Here is a 23519-nt window from a genome sequence, read left to right on the forward strand (position 1 = left end):
CCTCAGAGTGTTTTGCTTCTCTTCCTTCTTTCTCCAGTAAATCTCCCAGTGTAAACTCCAAGTGTAACTCCCCTACTGAAACTTCAGTATTTATAGACTAATTTCGTGGGTAATGGGCTTGGAATGAGGGAGACCCAAGTCCAAAATAATTTGTTATATTTTATTTATTTATTTATTTTAATTATTTAATTAATTAATTAATTAATTAATTAATTAATTAATTAATTAAAAAAAAAAATCTTTTTTTTTTTCCTTTTTTTTTTTTCTTTTTTTTTTTCGTTTTTTTTTTTTTTTTTTTTTTTTTTTTTTTAGGAAAAATGATGGGTAATTTTTGGGGTATGACACGATGGAAAGTGCTAATGTTTGTAATCTTTTCTTTTCCTTCAACATTCTTTCAAGAATACCCTTTGCTTCACTATTAGAATATTTTGATAATTTGTAGTACAATGACCATGATGCTGCTGAATCGACCAACCTGTTTCAAATTACAACTTTCCACTATCATTAACAACTTATCACTTAATAGAAAACATTGTAGGAAACTTTTCAGAATCAACACATATATTAGTCGAAATCGGCAAAGCCACTTTAAATAGAATAATACATACCTGATAGCATGGAAGAAATTGATAGTATCTCTTGTGAACAGTTGAAGTCAGGGCTAACAGCTAGCACCTTTGACATTTGTGGTTCCAAGGGAAACACACTCATAAACTCACCAATATTTGTTAACTTGCAATGTTGATCCAATGCACCCAAGTACACCAATGTTGCAAAGGCGCACACTAGAGATTCAACATCAGGAAAGTCAACGTAACCAAAAAACCAAAAATCATCTACATCAAGTTTCCATAAAGAGAGAATCATATTGGCGAGATTTAATCTCAGAATTTCAGGACATATCTCTTGATCACGATTATTCTTGTAACTTTCTTCTGTATAAACTCTAAAACATTTCCCGCTTATTGTTCTACCAGCATGCTCTGACCTCATATCTGCACTTGCTTTTGATATTGTTGACGTTACTAGACACTCCATATTTAGTTTATTGTCAAAAACCTTTTTCTTAACAAATCCAGAGTCAACAACATACGAAATATCATCCATTGATAAGGAAGATTCTACTATATTTGTTGTTACCACAATCTTTCTTCCAGAACATGGTTCAAAAATCTTGTGTTGCATTGTTGCTGGTAGACAAGAATATAGTGGAACCAGTTTCATAGGACCCACAAGATTCTTTAGATTACATATTTCTTTTGATATTTTGTTGCATGCATCTTCTACCTCTCCCTCTTCACTCAAAAACACAAGTACATCTCCAGGAGGTTCATGTCTATGTATATTCACCACAGTCTTTGTAACAGCATCCAAGTAATTATTCCTATCAACTTCTTCATCACTTGTATAAACAATTTCCACAGGATGTAACCTTCCAGGAACTTTCATAATATGAATACTAGGATAATGTTCTTGGAAATGTTCCTTGAACTTTTCAGATTCAAGACTTGTACTACTCATGAATATCAACTTCAAATCTGCTCTTTTTGTAAGAAGTGTGGATAAATATCCAAGTAGCAAATCAGTAGCCAAAGTTCTTTCCTGTATATCGTCGATAATTATAACAACTGATCTCTGTGCTGCCAGATTGCGAGCTTCTTCCTCTTTTCTAAAATCTCAACTGAATAAGGTCTTCCACTCCATCGATTCAATATGTTAGCAACTTTCGAATTTTCCATCACCACAAAACTTCACAACTGCTAATATGGAATGAAAAACAAACTAAAGATGTTAATAATAATAACAAATAACTACTTCGTTTACGTATATATAGAAAAATAACAGATACCAATAAATATGGAAATTAAGATAATAAATCTTGACTTGATGTCCATAATTTTCGCATAATCTGGATATTTTAAATTTAAATTTGATTTTAAACCTCAACAAGTAGATAGATTGGATATATTTTATAAATAAGATTTAATATACTTTAAAAGTTTAATTTGTTACAATTAAACGGAATGAGCTTTGGTTATTATAAATTTATAATATTATATATTTAAAAAAAAATGATGAGTAAAACTTATATTTAATTTAATTTAATTTTTATTAAAGATTACATACAATTTTTTTATAAGTAAGACAATATTATATATTATAAATATTTTCATGAAGATTACACTAACTTATAAATAAGATTTAATATATATATATACATATAGATAGATAACGGATACCAATAAATATGGAAATTAAGATAACAAATTTTGACTTGTTGTCCATAATTTTTGAAGGATGTGGATATTTTTAAATTTAATATATTTTTTAAATAAGATTAATAATAGATATATATAATATAGATATATTATATAGATATATATATAATAGATTATATATATATATAATATATATATATATATATATATATATATATATATATATATATATATATATATATATTTATATATATCTATATCTATATATATATATATATATATAATATATTAATATATATATGACTTTACAAGTTGAATTTGTTACTAATAAAGCAACGAATGAGCTGTGATTATTATAAATTTATATTATTATATCTTTAAAAAAAATCATGAGTAAAACTTATATTTAATTTAATTTATGTTTTTATTAAAGATTACTTACAATTTTTTTATAAGTAAGAAAATATTATATATTATAAATATTTTCATGAAGATGACATTAACTTATATGCAATCAAGGTAATGTATTATTATCCTTACATTAACTTAAATATTTTTTATGAAGATTACAAATTTAATTGTTATATATTTAAAATTTTGAAGATTACAAAAGTTTATCACTATATGTGATAAAAAAATTAACATTTTATTTTTTTTAATTTATTTGAAAAATATTCTCTATTTTATCCGATTTTAGAACATATTTTTTTAAAAGCAAATATAATATTTACGAATAAAAACAAATAAAATTCCTACAAAATACAAAAATTAGGTTAGCACCAAGCACAACAAATACAAGTTGTTTAAGAACTTTTCGATCAATGTATTCTATTTTGTCATTATCGATGTTGGTTGGTTTAGATGTCACTCATTTGCTTTGCCAATTAATGATTGTAGAAACAATCTCACAAATACCTCTTCCTCCTTAGTTTTCTGGAGCTTCTAGCGTATCAAAAATCTCATAGAACATTGTGAGATGTGTATATGGATTTTCATTGTCTAATCATGTGATTGGGTTAACATAAAGAATTTGTAACAATCACGTTTTCATTTTTGTTTGACAGACATTCCTTTGTGGTCTAACTATGTGTGTCAGTCGTCTCAGACTATTTTAGCATGGCATGTTACCAACATTGTTTCCATTATTTCATTATTATCATTGTTGTTATCCTGATTGGTGTTGTTATCCATATCAGCTATGGTTTTTTGCTTTGAAACATAATACTCTTCTAGATCTTATAACTTGATTTGCAACTTTTTCTTTATGTTATTACAAATGTTTCTGTGTGCACTTCTTTCAATTTCGGGATCGAACAGAAGTTGTTATGTTGAATCCTTACCTCGCATTAAAAAGTAATGACAAAACTAACATGATTAGTAGGTTAGTGACTATAAATGAAATATGCACTATTGACATATATACAGAAAACTTAAAATGATAAAAAGCTATTGCAATGCTTTCGGTCTCCGACAATGATACCATTTGTGTTGCAGTTATTTCTATTACTTTAAGTTTGGTTTATCTTATCCAAAGATTGATTGTTTGGTGAGTAATTGAAATGTAAAATAACAGAAAATAAACTTTCGGTGTTTTAATAGTGAAAACACTTTGTTGCGGTTAGAATTCATTTACTTATTCTTATGTAGCATTCTTAACTAGTAATATCCCATCCTAATGAGTTATTATTATTACCGTTTGGGACTCTCATCACAGTAATATTTCGTGGTAGTTTAGGAGTCCTGCTCACATGAGACTATAAGTCCCTCAAACGAGACATTTGACCTACTTGGGCAGGACTACCGTCGAACTCATGCAAGACTTGTTATCAAGCCTCTCAAACTGAAAATTTATCGCAACTCTCATGCATAATTCTTATGTCTTGTATCTCCCAAGGACACATTAAGTCCCTCAAACGAGAGCTTAGTTAGCATAGAAAGTCTTAGTTTAAATTATAAAAATCAAACTGTAATATATTCTGCTAAACTTAAAAGAAAGAAAAAAATGTTTTTGAAGATTTAGAAAACCAAAAGTGAAAGGAAAAAAAATAAAAATAGGTTTCATAATATGGGTTTCATCAAATTTGTAGTATGGCTAGATAGTTGAAGCCGTGCCAAATCAAACGACGAGGTCTAGGAGATGTCACATTATCTCTGATTTATATATTCAACATTAATAACATATTAGTATAAACTAATATAATTTTCTATATAATATAGAATTAATAATTATTAATTGTTTTATCTTTTGTTAATATAATAAAATTTTTATTCATATTGTATTAATTATTAATATCATTTTCACATTTTTATAATTATTTTTCATTAACTATTAATATACTAATATATTTACTATTAATATTTTTATTTAATTATTCATATTGTATTAATTATTAATTTATTCACTATTAATATTGTATTATTAATAATTATATAACTAATAATTAGTGTATTTAATTATAGTATTATTTAATTATTTAGTTATATTTATAATAAATAATATACTACTCTTAAAAGTTAATTTTATATTTTATTATTCTATTATTTTAAAATTAATAAAAGGAACTTAGTAAAACACAAACAAATGGCAAGGACTATTTGGAGGACAAAAATGGGGTCAATGTTCTTCATTAATGCGATCAATATTAGATTATGATATTACGAATGTTTGGTTTGTAATCGATGTAAGACTCTTAACACCCCTCTCGCGTTTAGGATTTATGTTTGGGACGTAGAACTAAATGGTTGGGGCTAACTCAACCCTACAAAATAAACTTGTAAGATGATGATTGTCTCCACTTATAAACACATGTTCAGACTGTAACACCCCGATAAAATAAGATAATTATTTAAATTGAGTTAATAATATATTTATTAATTTAATTAAATAATTGGAATTATTATTATTATTGGAATAATAATTATTGGAATATTATTGGGATTATTATTATTGGATTATTTTGTTATTATTGGAATAAAAGTAGAAATCAGTAAAAAGGTTCCATTTGGTAAAAAGAGTTATTTTCACGTGAAAAGGGAAAAGAGGCAGAAAAGTGGAAAAGGGCAAAGAAAGCCAGAGAACAAGGGTTGAAGGAAGGAAAAGCTTGAAGCTCAGAGATTTGCCGGATTAACTCAGGTAAGGGGGGTTTATCATCGTTTAATGGGTATTATGGGATAATATGTACTGGGTAGTGATAAACCATTGATTTACCTCTGATTTGAATGATGTATGATGAAATTTGTGAAATATTGGATGAACGAAAAATTGGATTATAAATGAAGGAAATTCGTAGGAATTAGATGTAATAATGTTAGATTTTGTGAAATCGAATAGGGTATGAATTATGTTAGAGGATATGAACGAATAATGTGTAAAATTGGACTGTGGAAGGTTGAATTGGATAGATCTCGTAGCAGAGAAAGCCATAGCAGATCTGGAAATCTGGTTTCTGGTCATACGCGTATGGCACTAGGCAATACGCGTATGAGATGGCATGGTACGCGTATGGCACTAGGCAATACACGTATGGATGAGGAAGATGATGTTTTGAACGTAGTTTGGTCTCTGTTGGTACGCGTATGGGGAAGTGGTACGCGTAGCATACGCGTATGAGATGGTGTTACGCGTATGGGATTTGGCTGAGGAATGGGCCATACGCGTATGGGACTAGGCAGTACGCGTATGGGCAGACTTGTGATTTTCCTGAGCTGTTGTTGTGCAGTTTTAGCTGTTCAGCCGAGTAATGTGATTTAGCTGATGTATGATATATTAGGGAACATTCCCCGTTGTTGTGAGTAGTATAGGTATTAGTAGAGTGTGCTAATACTGTGGTTGTTATTTGGCATGATATGATATGCTTATGTGATAAAATACTGATGATGTGTGATGGTATGCATGATGCTGTGAATGTATCAGTTATGTGTGCATTTGTGAATAGACTATTTTATGGCTTAGAGTGTGAACATATATCTATTCTTGAATTGTTGTTGATGATGTAGCATTGCTAGGTGATTAGCATGCATGTTGTGGCCTTTATGGTGGTAGCTAATTCCCATGGTGAGGAATTAGTGATGAGTTAGTGTGAATTGTTGTTGATGTTTGCATGCTAGGTGATTTAGCGTGCATAGCATGGCCCTTGGGGTGGTAGCTAATTCCCATGGTGAGGAATTAGTGATGTGAGTCACTAGGTCTCAAATGAGTGGGACTAGTGAGCTTGGTAGCCGTACCTGGATTTGGTCGGTGAAGTTGAACTATATGTTCACGAATAGTCGGTACCGCATGCATGGAGTCTCATTGCATTTGTATTGTATGGCGTATAATATGAATGGATGTATTCCAATATTATACGTGTGTTTTTTGGTTGAGTTGAGTATGATTTTAGTTGATGTTGCCGCTGCTGAATGTATGATCTGATTAGGGTGATGAATGTGTGAAATTACTTGGCATTACATGTTAATTTATAATGCTTATTATATCGATTGAGAAACTCACCCTTACAACTATTTTTCAGGTAACGAGCAGTGATTGAGTAGAAGCTAGTGCTTGGAGTCTAGTGTAGTCTCCTTAGTGGGTCGTGCTCTGATAGATGTAACATCGGGATGGGATGTTTTACCTTATTGAATAATTTTACATGCAACATGTTACATGTTTTACATGATTGATGAGATTTATATCCGCTGCGTTTTATGCAAAAATGCTTATGTTTTGAATTAACAAAAGAGCATGACAGTTATATTGTTGAATGGTGTGAAATATTGTGTGACACCCTTAATTGCATATTTACTCTGATTGATATATTACTATTTTAATTAAATATTTGGGGGTATTTTAGAAGGGTGTTACATTAGTGGTATCAGAGCATAGTCGGTCGAGTCGAGTCGTAATTATTCTGTTTCCCCTGTACGGGATAGGTGTTGTGTAACCCTATCAGTACTTATTGTTTTAACTTGTTGGGTTTTCAGAATAGAGATGGCTGGAAGAGGTAGAGATGATGCTGCGATTGCTGAGGCTCTGGGTATGCTAGCTGGAGTACTTGGAGGAAATCCGAATGTTGTGGGAATGGGAGCTGCTCGTCAACTGAGTGAGTTCCAGAAGAACAATCCTCCAATGTTCAAGGGAGCATACGATCCAGATGGTGCTCAGAAGTGGTTGAAGGAGATTGAGAGGATCTTCCGAGTGACTGAGTGTGCCGATAACCAGAAGGTCAGGTTCGGTACGCATATGCTGTCAGAAGAAGCAGATGATTGGTGGGTTGCTACCCGCACTGAGTTGGAATCTGCTGGAAATGCTGAGATCACTTGGGCTGTGTTCAGAGAGAGATTCCTGAGGAAGTATTTTCCAGAGGATGTTAGAGGAAAGAAAGAGATAGAGTTCTTGGAATTGAAGCAGGGCAGTCGGTCTGTTACTGAGTATGCTGCTAAGTTCACAGAGCTGTCGAAGTATTACACTCCCTATAATGAGGCTGCTGGGGAATTTTCGAAATGTGTGAAGTTTGAGAACGGGTTGCGTCCCGAGATCAAACAGGCTATTGGATATCAGCGAATCAGAGTGTTTTCTGACTTGGTTGACTGTTGCAGGATTTTTGAACAGGATTCCAAAGCCAGGGCAGAGAGCTATCAGCAAAGGGTTGATAGGAAAGGCAAGAATCAGAATGATCGTGGAAAACCGTATGCAACTGGCAAAGGTTTTCAGAGACAGAGTGGGATGAAGAGGCCTAGTGGGGGAGACTCTAGTGCTCCTGCTAAGTGTTACAGATGTGGTCAGGCTGGACATCGTTTCCATGAGTGTACCAGTAATGAGAAGAAGTGTTTTAAGTGTGGCAAAGGTGGTCACTTGGCTGCAGAGTGCCGGTTGAAGACTGTGACTTGTTTCAACTGTGGAGAGGTGGGTCATATTAGCCCACAGTGTCCTAAGCCGAAGAAAGAGAACCAGTCGGGAGGCAAGGTCTTTGCTTTATCGGGTTCCGAGACTTTTGCAGACGATCGTTTGATCCGAGGTACGTGTTATATTAATGGCTTTCCTCTTGTAGCTATTATTGACACAGGTGCGACTCATTGCTTTATATCTTTGGATTGTGCTGTGAAACTTAAGTTAGAAATATCTGAGATGCTTGGAAGTATGGTGATTGATACTCCTGCGAAGGGTTCAGTGACTACTACTTCAGTTTGTTTAAATTGCCCTTTGAGTATTTTTGGTAGAGACTTTGGGATGGACCTAGTGTGTCTTCCACTAGTGCAGATCGATGTTATCTTGGGTATGAACTGGTTGGTGTTTAACCGAGTTTCTATCAACTGTTTTGATAAGACTGTGATCTTTCCTGAGATTGAAGAAGGAAAGAGTTTGTTTCTATCAGCGAGGCAGGTGAATGAGGCAGTAGCAGATGGGGCAGAGTTGTTTATGCTGTTAGCGACTTTGGAGGCTAAAGATAAACTGGCGATTTGCGATCTAGCTGTGTGGTGTGTGATTTTCCTGATGTGTTTCCTGAAGAAGTGAATGAATTACCACCAGAGCGTGAAGTTGAGTTCTCGATTGATTTGGTACCTGGTACTAGACCGATATCGATGGCTCCGTACCGTATGTCTGCTGTTGAGTTAACTGAATTGAAGAGTCAGTTGGAAGATCTGTTGGATAAGAAATTTATTCGTCCGAGTGTGTCACCGTGGGGTGCACCAGTGTTATTGGTTAAGAAGAAGGAAGGTACTATGAGGTTGTGTGTGGACTACAGGCAACTGAATAAAGTGACGATCAAGAATCGGTATCCTTTGCCGAGGATTGATGATTTGATGGATCAGTTGGTTGGTGCGAGCGTGTTCAGCAAAATAGATTTGAGATCTGGGTATCATCAGATACGTGTGAAAGCTGAGGATATTCAGAAGACTGCTTTCAGAACAAGGTATGGACATTATGAATATTCTGTAATGCCTTTTGGTGTGACTAATGCGCCTGGAGTATTTATGGAGTATATGAATAGGATTTTCCATCCGTACCTAGATCAGTTTGTTGTGGTGTTTATTGATGACATTTTGGTATATTCGAAATCTGAAGAAGAGCATGCTGAACATTTGAGAGTGGTTTTAGGAGTTCTACGAGAAAAGAAGTTATTTGCTAAACTGTCTAAGTGTGAATTTTGGTTAAAAGAGGTTAGTTTTCTTGGTCATGTGATTTCCAGAGGTGGTGTTGCTGTTGATCCTTCTAAGATAGAAGCGGTATCTAAGTGGGAAGCTCCGAAGTCAGTTTCGGAGATAAGGAGTTTTCTTGGACTTGCAGGTTATTATAGGAAATTCATTGAGGGATTTGCTAAGTTGGCGTTACCGTTGACGATGTTGACTAGAAAGGGGCAAGCGTTTGTTTGGGACTCAAAATGTGAAGAAGGTTTCCAAGAGTTAAAGAAAAGGTTAACTACTGCTCCTATTCTGATATTACCGAGTTCGTCGGAATCATTTGAGGTTTACTGTGATGCTTCATTATTGGGTTTGGGTGGTGTATTGATGCAGAATAAGCAAGTTATAGCTTATGCTTCGAGACAGCTGAGGGTTCATGAGAGGAACTATCCGACACACGATTTAGAGTTGGCAGCTGTGGTATTTGTTCTGAAGTTATGGAGGCATTACTTGTACGGGTCAAGATTTGAGGTTTTTAGTGACCATAAAAGTTTAAAGTATTTGTTTGATCAGAAAGAGCTGAATATGAGACAGAGGAGATGGTTAGAGTTTCTGAAGGATTATGACTTTGGTTTGAATTACCATCCGGGTAAAGCAAACGTAGTGGCTGATGCATTGAGTCGGAAATCATTGCATATGTCTATGTTAATGATTAAGGAGTTGGATTTAATTGAGCAGTTTAGAGACTTGAGTTTGGGGTGTGAGAGTACCCACAATAGTGTTAAGTTGGGAATGTTGAAGTTAACGAGTGGTATTCTGAATGAGATTAGAGAGAGTCAGAAATCCGATGTGCTTTTGGTTGATAAGTTGACTTTAGTGAATCAAGGTCAAGGTGGTGAATTCAGAGTTGATGAGAATGGTGTTTTGAAATTTGGTAATCGGGTGTGTATTCCGGATGTTACCGAACTTAAGAAGAGTATCCTGGAGGAAGGACATCGTAGTGGCTTAAGTATTCATCCTGGAGCTACGAAGATGTATCATGATTTGAAAAAGTTATTTTGGTGGCCGGGGATGAAAAGAGAAATTGCGAGTTTTGTTTATTCCTGTTTGACTTGTCAGAAGTCGAAGATTGAGCATCAGAAGCCGTCTGGGTTAATGCAACCGTTGGCTATTCCAGAGTGGAAGTGGGATAGTATCAGTATGGATTTTGTTTCTGGTTTACCGAGGACATTTAAGAATTTTGAAGCTATTTGGGTGATTGTTGATAGATTGACGAAATCGGCTCATTTCATTCCGATCAGAATGGATTATCCGTTAGAGAGATTAACCGAGTTGTATATTGAGAAGATTGTAAGTTTGCATGGTATTCCGTCGAGTATTGTTTCAGACAGAGATCCTAGATTTACATCGAAGTTCTGGGAAGGTTTGCAGAGGGCTTTGGGAACTAAGTTGAGATTGAGTTCTGCATATCATCCGCAGACTGATGGTCAGACTGAGAGGACGATTCAGTCACTGGAGGATCTTTTGAGGGCTTGTGTTTTGGAAAAGGGAGGTGCTTGGGATTGTTATTTACCTTTGATTGAGTTTACCTACAACAATAGTTTTCATTCGAGCATTGGTATGGCACCATTTGAAGCTTTGTATGGTAGGAGATGTCGGACGCCTTTATGTTGGTATGAGTCCGGTGAGAGTGTTGTGGTTGGACCGGAGATTGTTCAACAAGACTACGGAAAAGATTAAGATGATTCAGGAGAAGATGAGGATTGCTCAGAGTCGTCAGAAGAGTTATCACGACAAGAGGAGAAAGTCACTTGAGTTTCAAGAGGGAGATCATGTGTTTCTTCGTGTTACTCCGATAACTGGGGTTGGTCGAGCTTTGAAGTCGAAGAAGTTGACACCTCGATTTATTGGTCCTTATCAGATTTTGGAGAGGATAGGGGAAGTAGCCTATCGTATCGCTTTACCGCCGTCACTTGCAAATTTACATGAGGTTTTTCATGTGTCTCAGTTGAGGAGGTACATTCCTAATCCGTCGCATGTGGTCCTAGTAGATGATGTACAGGTGAGAGATAACCTGACTGTTGAAACATCACCTATGAGGATCGAGGATCGAGAGTTGAAGCAGTTGCGGGGTAAAGAGATTGCTTTGGTAAAGGTAGCTTGGGGCGGACCAGCAGGTGGCAATGTGACTTGGGAACTTGAGAGTCAGATGAAGGAGTCTTATCCTGAGTTATTCACTTGAGGTATGTTTTCGAGGACGAAAACTCTTTTAGTGGGGGAGAGTTGTAACACCCCGATAAAATAAGATAATTATTTAAATTGAGTTAATAATATATTTATTAATTTAATTAAATAATTGGAATTATTATTATTATTGGAATAATAATTATTGGAATATTATTGGGATTATTATTATTGGATTTTTTGTTATTATTGGAATAAAAGTAGAAATCAGTAAAAAGGTTCCATTTGGTAAAAAGAGTTATTTTCACGTGAAAAGGGAAAGAGGCAGAAAAGTGGAAAAGGGCAAAGAAAGCCAGAGAACAAGGGTTGAAGGAAGGAAAGCTTGAAGCTCAGAGATTTGCCGGATTAACTCAGGTAAGGGGGGTTTATCATCGTTTAATGGGTATTATGGGATAATATGTACTGGGTAGTGATAACCATTGATTTACCTCTGATTTGAATGATGTATGATGAAATTTGTGAAATATTGGATGAACGAAAAATTGGATTATAAATGAAGGAAATTCGTAGGAATTAGATGTAATAATGTTAGATTTTGTGAAATCGAATAGGGTATGAATTATGTTAGAGGATATGAACGAATAATGTGTAAAATTGGACTGTGGAAGGTTGAATTGGATAGATCTCGTAGCAGAGAAAGCCATAGCAGATCTGGAAATCTGGTTTCTGGTCATACGCGTATGGCACTAGGCAATACGCGTATGAGATGGCATGGTACGCGTATGGCACTAGGCAATACACGTATGGATGAGGAAGATGATGTTTTGAACGTAGTTTGGTCTCTGTTGGTACGCGTATGGGGAAGTGGTACGCGTAGCATACGCGTATGAGATGGTGTTACGCGTATGGGATTTGGCTGAGGAATGGGCCATACGCGTATGGGACTAGGCAGTACGCGTATGGGCAGACTTGTGATTTTCCTGAGCTGTTGTTGTGCAGTTTTAGCTGTTCAGCCGAGTAATGTGATTTAGCTGATGTATGATATATTAGGGAACATCCCCGTTGTTGTGAGTAGTATAGGTATTAGTAGAGTGTGCTAATACTGTGGTTGTTATTTGGCATGATATGATATGCTTATGTGATAAAATACTGATGATGTGTGATGGTATGCATGATGCTGTGAATGTATCAGTTATGTGTGCATTTGTGAATAGACTGTTTTATGGCTTAGAGTGTGAGCATATATCTATTCTTGAATTGTTGTTGATGATGTAGCATTGCTAGGTGATTAGCATGCATGTTGTGGCCTTTATGGTGGTAGCTAATTCCCATGGTGAGGAATTAGTGATGAGTTAGTGTGAATTGTTGTTGATGTTTGCATGCTAGGTGATTTAGCGTGCATAGCATGGCCCTTGGGGTGGTAGCTAATTCCCATGGTGAGGAATTAGTGATGTGAGTCACTAGGTCTCAAATGAGTGGGACTAGTGAGCTTGGTAGCCGTACCTGGATTTGGTCGGTGAAGTTGAACTATATGTTCACGAATAGTCGGTACCGCATGCATGGAGTCTCATTGCATTTGTATTGTATGGCGTATAATATGAATGGATGTATTCCAATATTATACGTGTGTTTTGTGGTTGAGTTGAGTATGATTTTAGTTGATGTTGCCGCTGCTGAATGTATGATCTGATTAGGGTGATGAATGTGTGAAATTACTTGGCATTACATGTTAATTTATAATGCTTATTATATCGATTGAGAAACTCACCCTTACAACTATTTTTCAGGTAACGAGCAGTGATTGAGTAGAAGCTAGTGCTTGGAGTCTAGTGTAGTCTCCTTAGTGGGTCGTGCTCTGATAGATGTAACATCGGGATGGGATGTTTTACCTTATTGAATAATTTTACATGCAACATGTTACATGTTTTACATGATTGATGAGATTTATATCCGCTGCGTTTTATGCAAAAATTCTTATGTTTTGAATTAACAAAAGAGCATGACAGTTATATTGTTGAATGGTGTGAAATATTGTGTGACACCCTTAATTGCATATTTACTCTGATTGATATATTGCTATTTTAATTAAATATTTGGGGGTATTTTAGAAGGGTGTTACACAGACCACCGACTGTCTGATGCAGAACTCTTAACAAATCATATAGTCATGCAATTAGACTGAAAAATATACACTTTCATGATCCACTAAAGTGTGGACTTGAATTACGGTCGATCAATCAACCATTTGAAATTCTACCCATAGAAAAAATGTTGTGACTATGAGAAATTTTAAACTTTTCATAAGTCTTATTCTCATGTCTTTGTTGCATGTTTTGGCGTACATCAAGAGTATCTAGTGCATATACCTAATTTATAGTTAGAGTCTACAACGAATAATTCCCAGTAGTCTCAACAAGGATTATTGACCCAATTATGAAGGAGATATGGTTTGCCCCAATTCAAGCATATGAAAACTAAATATAAAGATCGTCTAGGTCGTACCAACTTCCTGTTAGAATTAATTCATTTTCAATAATTTATAGGTAAAATTTGATAGAGGGTATTTTAGTATTTCTCATTAAGTCTCAATTGTATTTAAGCAAGTAAGTGGTGTGAACAAATAGTAACTTTATTCCTTTTGCAGTCTGTATGTGCAACCATTTTATAATCATTTTAAGAGTACTGAAATGGATCCATAATTGAATCATTTTAATACTATTGACCTTTATGCATGAATATAGTGTTAAATAACAATTCTAAGTTAAATGGATCCATAATTGAATCATGAAGGAAATCACTTTCATAGTAGTATTTTAAGTACTCTTAAATGTCTTAGAGTCAACGCGCGTTAATATTCAGTATAATTTAGCATATTTCGAGTTTACACAAGACCGGTGAAAACTCAATTGTAGGGAAGATTTGAAATCTTTAATTTTTATTAAAGAGGATGTACTTTTGTAATGTGTTTTTCTGAATCTGAAATGATCAATTTATAGGGCAAGTAATGTTGTTTCACAAGGTTGCGACCTATTATGAAACTCGCATTTTCAGCAATAAATTTTACTAATGTTGTAACTTTTTTCCTACTACGGTACTTCATGCAGTGTTACTTATTTCAAATTTAAAAACAAACATAAGTAACGACCATTAAAAATAGGAGCAACGACCACTGCCATGTATGGCAACTTGTCGCCATATGTCGCTTGTCGGAGTGCCCCCTATAATGTCGTGAGTAGTCTGATTGCTCTGATGCATCATGCCTAAGTGCTTAAGTGTTGCCTACATGTCTCTAGTAGCACCTCTACGCCCACACTCATGTCCTCAGATCTGCACCTAGAGCTGGTGGTTTCGGTGTCGCCACCAGTAAATGGGGAGTGTAGAGGAGACAAGTGACATAAAACTTGGGACCACCATATTTGTCCATATGACACTTTATCCTCTTTATCTCTTTTGTTGAGTTAATTAATATAACTTTTTATAATGTCTTTTTAAGTGAGTGATACTTTCTATGTGAGACTATTTCCAATGCATTAATTACCCATTTTTTTACTTGTATATTTTCTTGTCATTGTAGAACATACTAATGGTAATTAGTATTGTTATTAATTACAAAAATCCCTAATTGTTATAATAATGACAAGACCAATTCCAAAAAAAAGAGACCAAGAATATTAATAAAGTTAACTATATTTCAATTTGACTATAACCATAGTAAGGACAACACAAAGTCTAATCAAATTGTTAGGTAGCAATGTTTTGAACATGTTATCCCCTATGATTAGATCGACATTACTTGTAACACCCTAAACCCAAAACACTTATTTTATAAAAATATGTCGAATAATTTTAACTCAACGATAGGGTGTGACATGTTTTCTCAACATAAAACATATTTTTCAAAAATCATAATAAAACAGAGGAATTCAAAATATCATTTCAACTTTAATTGTCTCAAATTATAACTCACTTCATCTAAATAAAAGAAGTTCAATTAAACAACTAGCCAAAGATAAATAGTAAAGGTAACCCATCTCAGTCCTACACTATTAGAGTGACTCGCAGAACTAAAATAAACTCAAAGCGATAAACTACGAAGAAGGCCGCTACGCCATCCTCTAACTCAACAACAACTAAGGATCCTCTACTTGAGTATTTGTACCACAGAAGTAAAGAATAACACGGAAATAAATTTGGGGTGACAATACATTCATAAATGTTAATGGTGTATAAAGCATTAAGGATAACTCGCTCAATCATCAAACGTATAATCATCCATAACAATCACCATTCACCAACGCAATTATGTATGCAATGCAATCAACACCTCTACTCCAATGCATATGGTACCAAGTTTTGAATATCAGAGTTACGTTATTAATTTATCCATCCACTGATGGTTCCTCTATGAACCTGATTCCTCTCTAAACCAAAACTCATTGCAATTCCCTACTTCTGAACCTAGAACTCGTCATTGGACTGAAGTCCCAGACTCGTCACTGGTCCCCACTTCTGAACCAGAAACTTGTCTCTAGACCTAAGTCCATACATATATCCTGACATATATGTTGCATGAAAAGCAATAGACAATATCGATGAAAAAATCATCGTTGGTTCATTTCTGAACCCACATTATCGCCAATATAAGGCCACCACAGTAGCTCTTTTGTCATACCCTAAATTTTAGCCTGAGTTTACACTCATATCAATATAGCATTAATCAATCCATTTTTTCGTGCATTTATTCCTTAAAAGGGTTTATCAGGGTTTGGATGAAAATTCAGGAGTTTTGGTATTTTATCTGATCTTGATGACGTTCATTCAGTCATCTGTTGATTGAGAAGTTAAAAGATTTGATTTCTCAATATTAGTGCATCGTTTATTTCCATTTCATAATGATTTCAGAGGATCGGAGGGTGACAATCAAGAGTATTATCTTTATCTGAATCCTTTATAAGTTTTGTTTATGTTTAAGAATGAAAAGCAAGTGGCTCAAGAGAGATTCATCTGCATCGGATTGTCCATTCATGTTTATTTAGTCAGCAATTCAGTAGATTCACGAGACGTTTGCATTTTATAGTTGTCATGACATGTATTTCATTTTGTATAACACTTGAAATATCAGCTAATAAACTTTTCGGATCTACAGATAGACCGGTCGAATTGTTTCTCAATTGTAGGTCAAATTAGCGTGCAAAAAATTTCAAAATTAAGCTTAGAGACGTCAGTTTTATTAATCTACGGTTCACGCAGTTTAACTTGACGTGCTCGGTTTAATTTCTCGACTACCTTTTCAATCACATTTCGATCAGCCTGAGTCTTTTAACCGATCATTTTTATTTTAAAATTTTATCGAAACATGTATATTTCAGAGAAGTTTATTGCATGCTGATAATTTTGGTGCATTAAATATAATTTTTTGGGCATTTTTACGCCCGATTTTTGTTGTTTTTTATCCGTTTTTTAGCCAATTTAATTAGTGGGAATAATTCAAATAAATTATGTTTGTAAATATAACTTTATTTCCATTTTATTTTTATTTTTTTCATTTATGTTTGTAGATATGATTTTATTTGTGTTTTATTATTTTTATTTTATTTATTCCATTTTAAAAAAAAATCTTTGACTTTTATTTTTTATTAGAACTAAGTGTTTTAAGAGAAATTAAGAAAGTTTCCCTTCTAACCAAGTGGACAAATACTATCATTTAGTTGGGGATTGACTTTTGGAAGAGACCAATCGAACTAGCACATGGCAATCTCTGTTACACATGCCGAAACAAGGACAACAACCATTATGAACTTTTCGAACAAATCTATACCTCCTACTACCACCTTCCTCTCCACTCTCTTTTCTCCATTCACCCAACAACAACACTATAAAAGTTTCATCCAAACTTAAACCTGCAACACATACCTTCACTTCATACTCTACACACTGTTAATTTTAGAGAGGAAGTACACATACAAATAGAAGAAAACTGCTATTTTATTCTACTTTCTAAGATGGAAACAGCACTACTTAAAATAACTTGAAAAATTCAGCTAACCACTAAGTCCTATTAATCTGGATGCATATAGCCCATGTCTATTGATTTCAACTGAACTTCCTATAAACTTGAACAACTCTGATCAAAGCATAAATAATAAATAAAACAATAATAAATAATATTTCTAACATTCTCCCTTAAACTGAAAGTCTTCAGACATTCAGTTTATCACACACACCCAACAATGCTCTAAGCTTCTGAAATGCATCCACCTTCAATGGATTTATCATTATATCAGCAACTTGGTCTTCAATTCTGCAGTAGTGAAGTTCAATCACTTCATCCTTTGTGAGATTCCGGATAAAATGAAATTTCATGTCTATGTGTTTGCTTCTTCCATGTAAAACAAGATTATTGGACAGTTTGATAGTTGAACTGTTGTCACAGTAAATTACAGTAGCATCAACTTTCCTTTCTTGCACAAAATCCATCCCTTCAAGAATCCTCCTAAGCCAAATTGCTTGACAAACACATGTTGTTGCAGTAATATATTCTGCTTCGATAGTTGATAGAGTAACTATCTCTTGTTTCTTTGATGTCCATGAGATGGCTCTAGAACCCAGCATAAAGACATAGCCAGAAGTACTCTTTCTATCATCAGTATCTCAAGCATAATCATTATCTTCTAGCCAGTCAAATATGAATTTTCTCCCTTCTTGTAGAAAATTCCAAAACGAGTAGTACCTCATAAGTACCTAAGATTTCTCTTTGCTACCAAGAGATGACTCTCCTTAGGATTTTCCATATACCTACTGATCAAACTTACAGCATGCATGATATCAGGCCCTGTTCCTATTAAATACATCAAACTCCACACAATTTTATTGTAAAGGTGGCTATCAACCTTCTTTTCATCCGAACAAGTTTCAAGCCTACTTGTAAGACCCCAATTTTGACCCTAAGATCCCCCATGTTATCTCATCATATGCATTGGCTTTAGGATCACACTTCGGCATTCTCCTTACCCCTCATTCATTGGGTTTACATGGGAGATATCACCAAGCACATTTGATTTTATCATACATTGTTTTTCCTTGTTTACTAACCCAAATACCAAAAATATGTCAATGTATAGTTTACTTCTTTTGTAGGTAGTGTTGTGTTCACCAAAGCCTCGTCAAGCTCATATCTAGGATTTAAGACCCTTATTTCAGGGGATACTTAAAAATTCATTATCTTATGCATATATTATCTTCCATGAGTCCCAAAAGTCAATATAATTGCAAGCTAGCAAGGTGGTTCATGGTGGTTGACCAGAGGAATTCATCTGATCAAAACTGGAGTTCCCTAGACCCTATCTCCTACAATGTTTGTCATATGAAAATGATTCCAAGATAAAAGTTACTATAAATAACATTAAAAACAACTTTCATGTAGAGGTCTATATCTAGTGCTTCTTGGAAAGTCATTTTTTATGATGAAAGATTATAGATCATTTTGTCTAAATCCTAATTTGGAGGTCAACTTCCCAAGACCATAACATGCTCAATTTTTATGAGATGAAAGATTTACAAGTTGCACAATCAAATTAAAGATGTCTACTTTAACTTTGATGTTTTGATAAATAGAAAATTTTAATTTTATGTGCATGTGATATAAGGATACATTATAGGTCATCTTGGACCAATGCCATTAAACAAGTGATTTTCCTCAAGTTCCAAAATGTATAACTCCTTCATATTAAATCCAACTGAGGTCAAATTTGTGGATATTTTGAAGGAATTTGAGAGAGCTACAACTTTATTGAAGGGACGTTTCTCATTTGAAGCTCACATAAAAAGTTAACCAAGGTGGAATACGTGAACATATGGCTTGACACTTAGAAAATTTGTTGACATGTTTGATTTTCCCAACTTCCACCTCAAAATTCATCATGATAAAAGCTTCAAATGAAAAAGTGTTCAACATTAAAGTTGTTCATCTTGATCTAACCTTTCCAAAAATTCAAATTTAATTTATTTTCAACAAGATTTGAATACGTTGCGCATGGCTTGAACATTGGATCATCATTTGGCAATATTAAACTTAAAACTTCCATACACCATTGCATAGCATTCCAACATGATCTCAGCATTGCTTGTACTCAATTATGGATCATAAGAATTGATTTCATGGGCATGTACACGCTCATGCACCCATGCAATGTACATTGCTATTTTTGAATTTCATTTCAAGTGTGAAAATATCAATCCATTTGGCTATAAATAGAGCCCTCTATGCTCAGACACAAGGACCCTGCGGGCCAACTTTTAATCCATACCTACAAACCCTCTCATTTCAAAGGATAACCTTGATAATTTCCATTGGAAATTGAGTTTGAATCTCATTGTTTTGAGATTTGAAACTCCAAGAGTTCTGAGCTTTTCATCCATTCAATTATACTTCTTCAAGTGTCCTGAACAAGATCAAGAGCAAGATCAATCAAGCACAGACCTGCATTGAATGTATTTTCCAGAAATTTTCATCTCTTCGATTCTCACTCAATTCTCCAAAATTCTCTTGGATCATTGGTTGTATGAAGTCCTACCAATGTAAGTAACAAGATTGAGTTGCTTTGAGGTCAAATCGAAGCAACTCAGATCGTGCAACTCAAATTTTAACTCCTTGTATCTCTGAATATACTTGGAGTTAGGATAGATTGAGGCCAGATTCGAGCTCAGTTGTCCTTATTTTTAATTTTGGTGATGGTTGTGGATGAATCAGTTCGGTGAAGCTCACCGGAGAAGGAGACCGGAGCTTTGGCTTCGGTGGTGAGTTGACATTCATCTGAGCCACTTGATCCATTTGAAATGATCTAATCTCGCGCGTTGAAACTGATTACCACTTGTGTTGCGCATTGACTCATGACCATAGTGGAATGCGCGCTAGCAACCACTTGATCTGCCACCTCAATTAATGAGGGAGATCAAGTGGTCCACGTTTTTTTTTCATTTTTCTGATTTTCATTTTATTTGGTTTATTTTCATTAATTCATATTAATATTAATATGGATCCAAAAAATATGAGAGTTTCACCATAAAAAGTTAAATAAATTCCTCTTTCATTTTCTGAATTAAAAATATTTTTTGGATCATTATTAATATTTTTCATGATTTAATTGATTTTGTGAATATTTTTAATTATTTAAAAATAGTTTTAAGTTTCCAAAAATTATGAAAAAAAAATCTCCAAGGTCCTTTGACCTTGTTTTACCTATGATAAATCTTATGGCCATTTCTTTGGTATTTTGATGAGGTTTTAGGATTTTGATAAACCATAATTTAATTTAATGCATATTTTAATTGATTTTAATTATTTAAATGCAAAATAAATTGTGTTGAACTTCTAATTTTGACTTGTTGAGTTTGACTTGTGTTGTTGGGCCTTGGTCAAGGTTGATTTGACTTTCTTAAGTTAAAATCATTGGATTTAGGGGATTGATGAAATGTGCATTTCATCTCCCAAAATGAATGAATGATTTTAATTTGATAAAAGTCCTCCTTTGACCAATTTGTGTTGATTTCATTCCCCCCCCCCCTTCTTCATCTCAACCCCCTTCTCTATTCATTCATATCATGAACCTATAATATCTCTATATCCTAAGGCTAGTTGATTGCAAAACCAACATGAGTATGGATGAGATTAGGTCCACTCTTTTTCATATTATTTTTGTGTGTGGTATGTTTTAGGATCATAGTTCATTATACTAAGTCTCTAACATGCATTAACACCAAAATTTCGATTGGCCGACCTCAAATAGTTATTACTTCTATATAAGTCCAATTACGATTTCTTAACATAGCGCTAAATTTGTGACACCAAAAGGCATAGCATTCTAGTAAGTGAGATTGTAAGCACTACGCCAAATAAGGGAAAAGAGGGCGCTTTTTTTGGCCTATAACAGCGCTTTAAAGCGCCCTCTAATCTGGCGCTGGCATAGGTAAAGACAACGCTTTTTTCCTGTTGAAAGCGCTCTCTAAAGTGACTCTTTAAGCCCTTTAAGGGCCACTTTAGAGGGCGCTTTTTAAAGAAAGCGCCCTCTAAAGTGGAAACTTTTAAGGGTTTAGAGGGCGCTTTTACTGAAAAGCGCCCTCTAAAGTGGAAATTTTAAGGGTTTAGAGGGCGATTTTACTGGAAAGCGCCCTCTAAAGTGGAAATTTAAAGGGTTTAGAGGGCGCTTATTTTGGAAAGCGCCCTCTAAAGTGGGTGGTTATTTAAAAAAAAAATTTAAAAGCGCTATATTTATTTATTTATTTTAGACAACATGTATATTGAAGTATTACACCCAAAACTGTATAATTTGAAGCCGTTTTTCACACATTGCATTCAACAAGCCTTATATACAACAATCCATACATATATATACAACAATCCACTGATATAATCGTTTAACTTCTAAAGATTCTAAATATACAACCAATTCATAACTTAAAAAGAAATAAAACTAAGTAGCAAAAGCATCTCTGAGATGTATGTTTTTTTTGCTAGCCGCAGTCTTCTTAGCAACAACCTCTTTTTGTTCAATATCAATAGCATGAACCTAAAATATCATAAAATTAGTTAGGTGAAGTATAAGATCAAGAATTAACATTTTCTATGCATAAATATCATATAATTGTGTTTATACTTTTTTTTTATGCAACTGACTCGATTTGCTGCGTAATCCCCTTATATTTTTGGTCCCTTATCTTTTGAAGATAGAATTGATATTTGTTTAGATGGACATGTTCCATTGTCGTAGAGGGATACTTTCAAATATCCAGCATCATCATCTACGCGAATGAGGCTTGACGACAATGGAACATCTCCATCTAAACAAATATCAATTGATACTTTCAAGTATCCCTTGTCCCTTGCACGAATGATTGACTTCATAATAGCCATTTTACCTGTAATAAAGAAAACAATTAAAATCAGATGACAAATATAAAAACAATTAAAATCATAAAAGCCATTTTACCTGTAATAAAGAAAACAATTAAAATCATTTGACCTGCACCTTTTTCACTAAGTTCTCTTTCTTTTCTTGGTTGGAATATGTTCTACGTGTCTCTTAACAACACGGACGGTTGGATTGATCCAAATACCCTCATTATGATCATTTCTAATATATGAATCATTTGATATAATATTCTCATCTTGATCATTTCTGGTAAACGATTCAATCTCAACATCAATATCACCTTGATCTCCAGTGTTTTCATCAATTACTTTGTTGGAAAAAAGAACTATAGACCATTTCGTACTTTTCGGATCATTGACATAGAACACTTGTCTAGCTTGAGAGGCTAGAATAAAAGACTCATCTTTGTATCCCACCCTATTAAGATCCACTTGCAAAAATCCTGACTTATCCATTCGAATGCCGTTATTATTTTCAACCCACTTGCAACCAAATATAGGAATTTGAAACTTCTCATAATCAAACACCCAAATGCGCTCGATAACACCAAAATACGACAGATTTGCAAATTTGGGGTTTAAGTCCTTCACACTTGATATGTGCATTGCTTCAGCTACCACGGTGACACCACTATTCTGCATAGTACTTTTATCATCTTGTTCTTTGGTATAAAATGTGTATCCATTAATCGCGTATGCGCTATAAGAAAAAAACATGGAAACTTGGACCATATGCTAAGCATCTCAACCTTTCTGTTATTGAAGCGGGATCTGAATAATACTTTGAATAAATATGATCCTTAAACCAAGGTATAAAACATAGATTGTGCTCTCGTACTATCCAATTTTCATTTCTATTGGGATTTAAACCTCGGAGAACATCCTTGTGAATTTCAACATACGGCTCAACCTCATTCTCATTGTGCAGAACATACAAATGCACTTGATCCCGTTCGACCCTTGATACTGCCACGATTTTATTTCCAATTAGATTTTTTCCTTCTTTCTTTTCGACAAGCTGAGACTTGGGGAGTCCGATTGACTGAACATTAGACAAATGTTCAGTACAAAACTCAATCGCTTCTTCAACA

The 23519-nt window shown here is 34.3% G+C and overlaps 1 protein-coding gene across 1 annotated transcript; it reads right to left on the reverse strand.

Annotated features, from left to right (window-relative positions):
- Nucleotides 1–383: 383 nt before the first annotated feature.
- On the reverse strand, nucleotides 384–18113 carry LOC127096523 (probable pre-mRNA-splicing factor ATP-dependent RNA helicase DEAH3). Its single transcript, XM_051035084.1, has 5 exons — nucleotides 17726–18113; nucleotides 17548–17625; nucleotides 17320–17401; nucleotides 609–1669; nucleotides 384–475 (listed from the first exon to the last, which is right to left on the reverse strand). The coding sequence occupies exons 1-5, from the start codon at nucleotides 18111–18113 to the stop codon at nucleotides 384–386; spliced, it is 1701 nt and encodes a 566-aa protein (XP_050891041.1).
- Between the last annotated feature and the right edge of the window lie 5406 nt (nucleotides 18114–23519).

This window comes from Lathyrus oleraceus, chromosome 6 (assembly GCF_024323335.1).
Source record: "Lathyrus oleraceus cultivar Zhongwan6 chromosome 6, CAAS_Psat_ZW6_1.0, whole genome shotgun sequence".
In the NCBI taxonomy this organism is placed as follows: Eukaryota; Viridiplantae; Streptophyta; class Magnoliopsida; order Fabales; family Fabaceae; genus Lathyrus; species Lathyrus oleraceus.

Coding starts and splice junctions, on each gene's coding strand:
- LOC127096523 (XM_051035084.1), bottom strand. CDS start 18,113: ATGCTGGGTTCTAGAGCCATCTCATGGACATCAAAGAAACAAGAGATA. Junction 1,670..17,319: donor GAGGAAGGTGGTAGTAGGAG/GTATAGATTTGT, acceptor TTGAGATTTTAG/AAAAGAGGAAGAAGCTCGCA. Junction 476..608: donor AATTTCTTCCATGCTATCAG/GTATGTATTATT, acceptor AATTTGAAACAG/GTTGGTCGATTCAGCAGCAT.